We start from the raw sequence: 11,098 nt of genomic DNA, 5'->3' as shown, positions 1-11,098 counted from the left end.
GCTGTGGATATGACACAGATTTGCAATGGATTTGCAGCTCAGGGGGGATGCACCAAAAGCTCCATAGAAAATGTCCCATGCATGAGAGCAAAGTCTGCGAAATCCTATTCACATGTAGGACCTGCAGAATGTGGCCACGTTTCATGCAGAATCTGCGCCTTTTCCCACTTACCAAAAAGATGTCGGGGCTACAGCTCGTGCAGAAACGTGGCTTGTGGATTTCATTGTAGATTTTGGTGCACTTTTCATGGCTGGTTCATCAGTGTGATAAGGACAGGAGTGAACCCATCCAGAAGCCGAGCACCAGCCACCCTACAATACAATCCTATACAATATTGTGCACTATGACTAGGATTCATCGGGCAGTTTTTACTGTAAAATTAATTGAAATTTCATGTAATTTTTCTGCAGCTCAAAGTAATATCATTTTTTTGCAACTTTTTACACCAGAACTGGCGAGATCCACTACATTTTTGGGAAGAGCCTGGGAGGGTCATGGTTAATTTTGTACAACAAATTCATCATAATTTATGCCACAAACTGAAGTCAAATACAACAGAAATGTAAAAAGCCCCTGCCTGATGTCCATTTCTGGTGGTGGCGAAGGGCAGTAAAAAGATGCAGCAAATGTATCAGGCCCTTCTCTGTCTGGTGCTCCCTTCACTAAGACCAGAGCAGGAGTGCGGTATTATTATATAGAAACTAAGGCAGGTGTGGAAAAATGAGGAAAAGCACAAAGCTCTAAAAAAAAGAAGTGTTAATAGTTCATTTTTATTATTTAACAAAATACAAAGAGAATTAACAAAAGAGAATGTAAATTCCCTCAGTATCTGGTGATCGCCCGTCTCCTCCATCCTCAGTATTCAGTGACCGCCTGTCTCCTCCATCCTCAGTATTCAGTGACCGCCCGTCTCCTCCATCCTCAGTATTCAGTGACCGCCCGTCTCCTCCATCCTCAGTATTCAGTGACCGCCCGTCTCCTCCATCCTCAGTATTCAGTGACTGCCCGTCTCCTCCATCCTCAGTATTCAGTGACCGCCTATCTCCTCCATCCTCAGTATTCAGTGACCGCCCGTCTCCTCCATCCTCAGTATTCAGTGACCGCCCGTCTCCTCCATCCTCAGTATTCAGTGACCACCCGTCTCCTCCATCCTCAGTATTCAGTGACTGCCTGTCTCCTCCATCCTCAGTATTCAGTGACCACCCGTCTCCTCCATCCTCAGTATTCAGTGACCGCCCGTCTCCTCCATCCTCAGTATTCAGTGACTGCCCGTCTCCTCCATCCTCAGTATTCAGTGACCACCCGTCTCCTCCATCCTCAGTATTCAGTGACCACCCGTCTCCTCCATCCTCAGTATTCAGTGACCGCCCGTCTCCTCCATCCTCAGTATTCAGTGACTGCCCGTCTCCTCCATCCTCAGTATTCAGTGACCGCCTGTCTCCTCCATCCTCAGTATTCAGTGACCGCCCGTCTCCTCCATCCTCAGTATTCAGTGACCGCCCGTCTCCTCCATCCTCAGTATTCAGTGACCACCCGTCTCCTCCATCCTCAGTATTCAGTGACCACCCGTCTCCTCCATCCTCAGTATTCAGTGACCGCCCGTCTCCTCCATCCTCAGTATTCAGTGACTGCCCGTCTCCTCCATCCTCAGTATTCAGTGACCGCCTGTCTCCTCCATCCTCAGTATTCAGTGACCGCCCGTCTCCTCCATCCTCAGTATTCAGTGACCGCCCGTCTCCTCCATCCTCAGTATTCAGTGACCACCCGTCTCCTCCATCCTCAGTATTCAGTGACCACCCGTCTCCTCCATCCTCAGTATTCAGTGACCGCCCGTCTCCTCCATCCTCAGTATTCAGTGACTGCTCGTCTCCTCCATCCTCAGTATTCAGTGACCGCCCGTCTCCTCCATCCTCAGTATTCAGTGACCGCCCGTCTCCTCCATCCTCAGTATTCAGTGACCGCCCGTATCCTCCATCCTCAGTATTCAGTGACCACCCGTGTCCTCCATCCTCAGTATTCAGTGACCACCCGTCTCCTCCATCCTCAGTATTCAGTGACCGCCCGTCTCCTCCATCCTCAGTATTCAGTGACCGCCCGTCTCCTCCATCCTCAGTATTCAGTGACCACCCGTCTCCTCCATCCGCAGTATTCAGTGACCCCCCCAGTCTCCTCCATCCTCAGTATTCAGTGACCGCCCGTCTCCTCCATCCTCAGTATTCAGTGACCGCCCATCTCCTCCATCCTCAGTATTCAGTGACCACCCGTCTCCTCCATCCTCAGTATTCAGTGACCGCCCGTCTCCTCCATCCTCAGTGTTCAGTGACTTCCAGTTTCTTCCATCCTCAGTGTTCAGTGACTGCCCATCTCCTCCATCCTCAGTATTCAGTGACCGATTGTCTCCTCCATCCTCAGTATTCAGTGACTGCCTGTCACCTCCATCCTCAGTATTCAGTGACCGCCCGTCTCCTCCATCCTCAGTATTCAGTGACCGCCCGTCTCCTCCATCCTCAGTGCTCAGTGACTTCCAGTTTCTTCCATCCTCAGTGTTCAGTGACTGCCAGTCTCCTCCATCCTCAGTATTCAGTGATTGCCTGTCTCCTCCATCCTCAGTATTTCAGTGACCGTCCGTCTCCTTCGTCCTCAGTATTCAGTGACCGCCCGTCTCCTCCATCTTCAGTATTCAGTGACTGCCAGTCTCCTCCATCCTCAGTATTCAGTGACCACCCGTCTCCTCCATCCTCAGTATTCAGTGACCACTCGTCTCCTCCATCCTCAGTATTCAGTGACCACTCGTCTCCTCCATCCTCAGTATTCAGTGACCACTCGTCTCCTCCATCCTCAGTATTCAGTGACCACTCGTCTCCTCCATCCTCAGTATTCAGTGACCACCCGTCTCCTCCATCCTCAGTATTCAGTGACCACCCGTCTCCTCCATCCTCAGTATTCAGTGACTGCCCATCTCCTCCATCCTCAGTATTCAGTGACCACCCGTCTCCTCCATCCTCAGTATTCAGTGACCGCCCGTCTCCCCCATCCTCAGTGTTCAGTGACTGCCAGTCTCCTCGGTCCTCAGTATTCAGTGACTGCCCGTCTCCTCCATCCTCAGTATTCAGTGATTGCCTGTCTCCTCCATCCTCAGTATTTCAGTGACCGTCCGTCTCCTTCGTCCTCAGTATTCAGTGACCGCCCGTCTCCTCCATCTTCAGTATTCAGTGACTGCCCATCTCCTCCGTCCTCAGTATTCAGTGACCACCCGTCTCCTCCATCCTCAGTATTCAGTGACCGCCCGTCTCCCCCATCCTCAGTGTTCAGTGACTGCCAGTCTCCTCGGTCCTCAGTATTCAGTGACTGCCCGTCTCCTCCATCCTCAGTATTCAGTGACTGCCCGTCTCCTCCGTCCTCAGTATTCAGTGAACGCCCGTCTCCTCCATCCTCAGTATTTCAGTGACAGCCAGTCTCCTCTGTCCTCAGTATTCAGTGACCGCCCATCTCCTCCATCCTCAGTATTTCAGTGACAGCCAGTCTCCTCCGTCCTCAGTATTCAGTGATCGCCCGTCTCCTCCATCCTCAGTATTCAGTAACCGTCCGTCTCCTCCGTCCTCAGTATTCAGTAACCGCCCGTCTCCTCTGTCCTCAGTATTCAGTGACTGCCCGTCTCCTCCATCCTCAGTATTCAGAGACCACCTGTTTCTACCCCCCCATATTATCTGATCCTCAGCTGCTGTCACTCAACAAGCAGCTAATTTTATAAACTTTACTTTTTTGGATTTCAAAACCTAAACATCTGAGCTCACAACTAAAGGTATGTATAGAATCAGCCTGATAGCACCAGTATAGCACTGTATGTATAGAATCAGCCTGATAGTGCCAGTATAGCACTGTATGTATAGAATCAGCCTGATAGTGCCAGTATAGCACTGTATGTATAGAATCAGCCTGATAGCGCCAGTATAGCACTGTATGTATAGAATCAGCCTGATAGCGCCAGTATAGCACTGTATGTATAGAATCAGCCTGATAGTGCCAGTATAGCACTGTATGTATAGAATCAGCCTGATAGCACCAGTATAGCACTGTATGTATAGAATCAGCCTGATAGCGCCAGTATAGCACTGTATGTATAGAATCAGCCTGATAGCACCAGTATAGCACTGTATGTATAGAATCAGCCTGATAGCGCCAGTATAGCACTGTATGTATAGAATCAGCCTGATAGTGCCAGTATAGCACTGTATGTATAAAATCAGCCTGATAGTGCCAGTATAGCACTGTATGTATAGAATCAGCCTGATAGTGCCAGTATAGCACTGTATGTATAGAATCAGCCTGATAGCACCAGTATAGCACTGTATGTATAGAATCAGCCTGATAGCGCCAGTATAGCACTGTATGTATAGAATCAGCCTGATAGTGCCAGTATAGCACTGTATGTATAGAATCAGCCTGATAGTGCCAGTATAGCACTGTATGTATAGAATCAGCCTGATAGTGCCAGTATAGCACTGTATGTATAGAATCAGCCTGATAGTGCCAGTATAGCACTGTATGTATAGAATCAGCCTGATAGCGCCAGTATAGCACTGTATGTATAGAATCAGCCTGATAGTGCCAGTATAGCACTGTATGTATAGAATCAGCCTGATAGTGCCAGTATAACACTGTATGTATAGAGTCAGCCTGATAGTGCCAGTATAGCACTGTATGTATAGAGTCAGCCTGATAGTGCCAGTATAGCACTGTATGTATAGAATCAGCCTGATAGCGCCAGTATAGCACTGTATGTATAGAATCAGTCTGATAGTGCCAGTATAGCACTGTATGTATAGACTCAGCCTAATAGTGCCAGTATAGCACTGTATGTATAGAATCAGCCTGATAGCGCCAGTATAGCACTGTATGTATAGAATCAGTCTGATAGTGCCAGTATAGCACTGTATGTATAGAATCAGCCTGATAGTGCCAGTATAGCACTGTATGTATAGAATCAGCCTGATACGGCCAGTATAGCACTGTATGTATAGACTCAGCCTAATAGTGCCAGTATAGCACTGTATGTATAGAAGCAGCCTGATAGCGCCAGGATAGCACTGTATGTATAGAATCAGTCTGATAGTGCCAGTATAGCACTGTATGTATAGACTCAGCCTAATAGTGCCAGTATAGCACTGTATGTATAGAATCAGCCTGATAGCACCAGTATAGCACTGTATGTATAGAATCAGTCTGATAGTGCCAGTATAGCACTGTATGTATAGAATCAGCCTGATAGCGCCAGTATAGCACTGTATGTATAGAATCAGCCTGATAGTGCCAGTATAGCACTGTATGTATAGAATCAGCCTGATAGTGCCAGGATAGCACTGTATGTAAAGAATCAGCCTGATAGTGCCAGTATAGCACTGTATGTATAGACTCAGCCTAATAGTGCCAGTATAGCACTGTATGTATAGAATCAGCCTGATAGAGCCAGTATAGCACTGTATGTATAGAATCAGTCTGATAGTGCCAGTATAGCACTGTATGTATAGAATCAGCCTGATAGCGCCAGTATAGCACTGTATGTATAGAATCAGCCTGATAGTGCCAGTATAGCACTGTATGTATAGAATCAGCCTGATAATGCCAGTATAGCACTGTATGTATAGAATCAGCCTGATAGTGCCAGTATAGCACTGTATGTATAGAATCAGCCTGATAGTGCCAGTATAGCACTGTATGTGTAGAATCAGCCTGATAGTGCCAGTATAGCACTTTATGTATAGACTCAGCCTGATAGTGCCATTATAGCACTGTATGTATAGAATCAGCCTGATAGTGCCAGTATAGCACTGTATGTATAGACTCAGCCTCATAGTGCCAGTATAGCACTGTATGTATAGAATCAGCCTGATAGTGCCAGTATAGTACTGTATGTATAGACTCAGCCCGATAGCACCAGTATAGCACTGTATGTATAGACTCAGCCTGATAGTGTCAGTATAGCACTGTATGTATAGACTCAGCCTGATAGTGCCAGTATAGCACTGTATGTATAGAATCAGCCTGATAGTGCCAGTATAGCACTGTATGTATAGAATCAGCCTGATAGTGCCAGTATAGCACTGTATGTATAGACTCAGCCTGATAGCGCTAGTATAGCGCTGTATGTATAGACTCAGCCTGATAGTGTCAGTATAGCACTGTATGTATAGAATCAGCCTGATAGTGCCAGTATAGCACTGTATGTATAGAATCAGCCTGATAGCGCCAGTATAGCACTGTATGTATAGAATCAGCCTGATAGTGCCAGTATAGCACTGTATGTATAGAATCAGCCTGATAGTGCCAGTATAGCACTGTGTGTATAGACTCAGTCTGATAGTGCCAGTATAGCACTGTATGATAGAATCAGCCTGATAGTGCCAGTATAGCACTGTAAGTATAGAATCAGCCTGATAGTGCCAGTATAGCACTGTATGTATAGACTCAGCCTGATAGCGCCAGTATAGCACTGTATGTATAGACTCAGCCTGATAGTGCCAGTATAGCACTGTATGTATAGAATCAGCCTGATAGCGCCAGTATAGCACTGTATGTATAGAATCAGCCTGATAGCGCCAGTATAGCTCTGTATGTATAGACTCAGCCTGATAGTGCCAGTATAGCACTGTATATATAGAATCAGCCTGATAGTGCCAGTATAGCACTGGCTTTAGATTAGATGGGAAAATCCTGGTGATTGGTTCCCTTTAAGGTGATATGGAGATAAGTGTTAGACAATGTACGGTGATATATTGACACTGTGTGGCAGTATTATGTCAGGTATGGTGAAGACATAGCCGTACAATATGGCAGCATTATGTGGTAGGATTAGGCGGGGTCACATTTACACTGAGCTCTATACTGTGCACGGCGTTAAGGTTTCCGCCTGGATCCTGTTTTCTGGGGATTCAGACAGCAGCCACAATGGAGCTAACAGCACAAGTACAAACTCCACAGAGGCCATACTGGTAGGCCCAGGGCTTCTTCCTTCCCTGTTATTTCTGTTGTAGCTGTTCTGTTTTGTCACAAGTCAGCTTATGGGATCACCAGTGAGGTCCTCTGAATTAGGCCTCTTCAGACCTAATCAAGATCGAGCGCTCGGAGAGAAAAGACCAGCATCCATGTGAGCATGATCAATTTCTTCTGTTTATTTAAGGAAAGTACAGTTTATTTATACCATTTACAGATCAATGTGATATTGCAAAAGAAAGAGAAAAAAAACTTCTAGCTGAACTTTACAAGTTGCTCATATGACCTTTAAGTTTTAGCAAAACAAAAATGTAGAGTCATGCATATGAGATAAGAAGAAGATTAGAAGAACATTTAGAGACCATAATAATCCTTGAGCCGGTCTCTACTCTGGAGGAGCCCATAGTCAGCTGCACTTTGTGCCCCTGTGATTTCGGGGGCTTCCTCTGGAGTCAGCTGCACTTTGGGCCCCTGTGATTTCGGGGGCTTCCTCTGGAGTCAGCTGCACTTTGGGCTCCTGTGATTTCGGGGGGCTTCCTCTGGAGTCAGCTGTACTTTGGGCCCCTGTGATTTCAGGGGCTTCCTTTGAAGTCAGCTGCACTTTGGGCTCCTGTGATTTCGGGGGGCTTCCTCTGGAGTCAGCTGCACTTTGGGCTCCTGTGATTTTGGGGGCTTCCTCCTGAAGTCAGCTGCACTTTGGGCCCCTGTGATTTCAGGGGCTTCCTCTGAAGTCAGCTGCACTTTGGGCTCCTGTGATTTCAGGGGGGCTTTCTCTGGAGTCAGCTGCACTTTGGGCTCCTGTGATTTCGGGGGCTTCCTCTGGAGTCAGCTGCACTTTGGGCCCCTGTGATTTCAGGGGCTTCCTCTGGAGTCAGCTGCACTTTGGGCCCCTGTGATTTCAGGGGATTCCTCTGAAGTCAGCTGCACTTTTGGCTCCTGTGATTTCGGGGGATTCCTCTGGAGTCAGCTGCACTTTGGGCCCCTGGGATTTCGGGGGCTTCCGATGGAGTCAGCTGCACTTTGGGTCCATGTGATTTCGGGGGCTTCCTCTGGAGTCAGCTGCACTTTGGGCCCCTGTGATTTCGGGGACTTCCTCTGGAGTCAGCTGCACTTTGGGCCCCTGTGATTTCAGGGGCTTCCTCTGGAGTCAGCTGCACTTTGGGCCCCTGTGATTTCAGTGGATTCCTCTGAAGTCAGCTGCACTTTGGGCCCCTGTGATTTCAGTGTATTCCTCTGAAGTCAGCTGCACTTTGGGCTCCTGTAATTTTGGGGGCTTCCGATGGAGTCAGCTGCACTTTGGGCCCCTGGGATTTCAGGGGGCTTCCTCTGGAGTCAGCTGCACTTTGGGCACCTATGATTTTGGGGGCTTCCCCTGGAGTCAGCTGCACTTTGGGCCGCTGGGATTTCAGGGGCTTCCTCTGGAGTCAGCTGCACTATGAGCACCTGTGATTTCGGGGACTTCCTCTGGAGTCAGCTGCACTTTGGGCCCCTGTGATTTCGGGGGGCTTCCTCTGGAGTCAGCTGCACTTTGGGCCCCTATGATTTTGGGGGCTTCCTCTGGAGGGCTGATGTGTATCTTTCTCTTCCAGGCAGTGGACAGATCCAGCTATGGCAGTTCCTCCTGGAGCTCCTGTCCGATCACTCCAATGCCAACTGTATTGCTTGGGAAGGCACCAATGGAGAATTCAAGCTGACCGATCCCGATGAGGTCGCCCGACGCTGGGGAGAAAGGAAAAGCAAACCGAACATGAACTATGACAAGCTGAGCCGAGCCCTGCGGTACTACTACGACAAGAACATAATGGCCAAGGTTCATGGCAAGAGATACGCCTACAAGTTTGACTTCCATGGCTTAGCACAGGTCTGCCAGTCCGCGCCCAGCACCGAACAGTCTCTGTATAAGTTCCAGAGCAATCTGCCACACTTGCCCTTCCCGGGCCTATCCAAGCTGAACCTCATGACCTCTGGGGTGGCGCCCGCTGGATTTTCATATTGGCCCAGCACCCCCTCCGCTCTGTACCCCGGTCACAGCCTGCAGTCGGCCTCGGGGGGCTTTGGTGCCGTGTCCACCACTCATCTCAGCTCCATGAACACTGTGGGCAACATGAGCGCACATTACCATTAACTGATAAGAAGTGGTCCATCAATATCCAGTAAGTGCACAAGTCACCAGTGAGTCCCATCGTATCATTCACTATAATGCGGAGAAGAACTGCATGAATATCACGAAAACGGACTGGTCAGGTCTGTACTCGAGGGCGAAATGGGGCAAAGGCGATGTGCCGAATCTTGTATCTTGTCTTTCCATAGAGGAAGCTTTTGTAAGAAGGAGAAGAAACATGTGATGTAAACCCGATTATGTGCTCCGATTCCTCACATTTCCCCCTGATACTCTGATGACAGCTTTTCACCCCCTCGTTATTCTCTCCTCATCTGGAGGCTGCCAGCCATCTTAGATCAGTTCCCGGAGGCGTTGCGCTGTTCTCGCTGCTTTGTCTTCACTCTTTCTCCAGCTCCTCTTAAACCATCTCCATTGGGTTGAGGTTTGTGATTGTGGAGGCCAATCCATCTGGCACAGCCTCCATCCCTCTCTATTACCTGTATATTTTGGGTCATTGTGCTGTTGAGACACAAATGATGATCCTATGAAGTGTAGACTAACTGCTGGATAATGTGCCTTGATGTGCCATAAAACACCAAGTTTCACCAGCAAAGTCTCCACACGCCACCATCACACCTCCCCTCCATGCATCCCGGTGGGCACCACACATGGAGAAACCATTGCTCACCTTTTCTGCCTCTCGAAGACATCCAAAAATCTCATGTCTTTACTCCTCAATCCACTGACAGATTTCCACTAATTTAGAGCGCAGTCCTGGGGTTGCTCAGTCCATACAAGACTATTATTTATTGCACTCCTTCTTTGCAATTCAGTCAAAAAGTCCTTCTTCTCGCAGTCTTCTCTGGACAGTTAATGTTGAAATGCACTAGATACTTGATGTCTGTGTATCATTGATGTTGGCTATGAATTTGCGGTATTTGAGGCTGGTGACTCTGATGAACTTATCCTCTGCAGCAGAAGTAATACATGGTCTTCTTTTCCTAAGACAGTCAACATGAGAGCTAGTTTTATCATAGAAATTGATAGTTTTTATGATGGCACTTTAGGATAACTTCAAGGTTCTAGCAATTTTTTAAACTGGCTTTCATATCTTGAGGTAATCATGGACTGTTGTTTCTCTTTACTTGGTTGAGTGCCTCTTGCCATATTCTGACATAGAACACTTGTGGACCAGGGGTCACACTATATGGAGCTGTGGACCAGCACGGCCTCTGCAGAATACACCTGATGGTCAATGATTTCACACAAATTAAATTTGGACAAGGTGATTTGTTCATTGGAGGCCATTCCAGGTGATGACTTGAAGATGTGAAGAGAATGACAAGGGGGTATAAATCCGTCATCAGAATAAAAGGGGGGATTGTGAAGAATCTAAGTTATAAAATCCTTTCTGGTGTGTGTCACATATGCTTTTTTACTCCTTGTGGAATATGTTTTCCTTTTGAGTTTTTCCTGCCTTAAAATGTAACTGTTCACATCCAGAAATGTTATTTAAATCTGCAGGAATAGGGTAAATCTGCAGGTATATAGCATCTAGATCCTGTTTAGCTCCCTTGTTGGAGAAGCAGCTACAGAGAGAAAATGAAGTTCTATCCTCCCTGCAGCCGCTTGCTTCCAGTCATCAGGGCAGAGCAGGGAACTGTTACAATCATCACTCATTATACTGTGAGATCGACTGTCACCACTCCCCAGTAAAATGATGACAGCTCTGAGCACACATGCTGCGACCACATGCTGCGCACACACAGTGCACATACATGCTGCGCCACACAGTGCACATACATTCTGGGCACACACAGTGCACATACATGCTGCGCACACACAGTAACACATGCTGTGCACACACAGTGCACATACATGCTGCGCACACACAGTGCACATACATGCTGCGCACACACAGTGCACATACATGCTGCGCACACACAGTGCACATACATGCTGCGCACACACAGTGCACATACATGCTGCGCACACACAGTGCACAT

The 11,098-nt window shown here is 47.8% G+C and overlaps 1 protein-coding gene across 1 annotated transcript in view; it reads left to right on the top strand.

Moving 5' to 3' along the window:
- Window positions 1-10,686, top strand: part of FEV (FEV transcription factor, ETS family member) — a 15,460-nt gene extending 4,774 nt beyond the window's left edge. The window contains exon 3 of the mRNA XM_075318781.1: window positions 8,581-10,686. Coding sequence (XP_075174896.1) covers window positions 8,581-9,116 — 536 coding nt within the window. The 3' untranslated portion in view covers window positions 9,117-10,686. The remainder of the gene's footprint in view (window positions 1-8,580) is intronic.
- Window positions 10,687-11,098: the final 412 nt, after the last annotated feature.

This window comes from Anomaloglossus baeobatrachus, chromosome 7, assembly GCF_048569485.1.
Source record: "Anomaloglossus baeobatrachus isolate aAnoBae1 chromosome 7, aAnoBae1.hap1, whole genome shotgun sequence".
Lineage (NCBI taxonomy): Eukaryota > Metazoa > Chordata > Amphibia > Anura > Aromobatidae > Anomaloglossus > Anomaloglossus baeobatrachus.
Note: the sequence above shows the minus strand (reverse complement) of the source record. Positions and strands in the feature narration are given on the sequence as shown.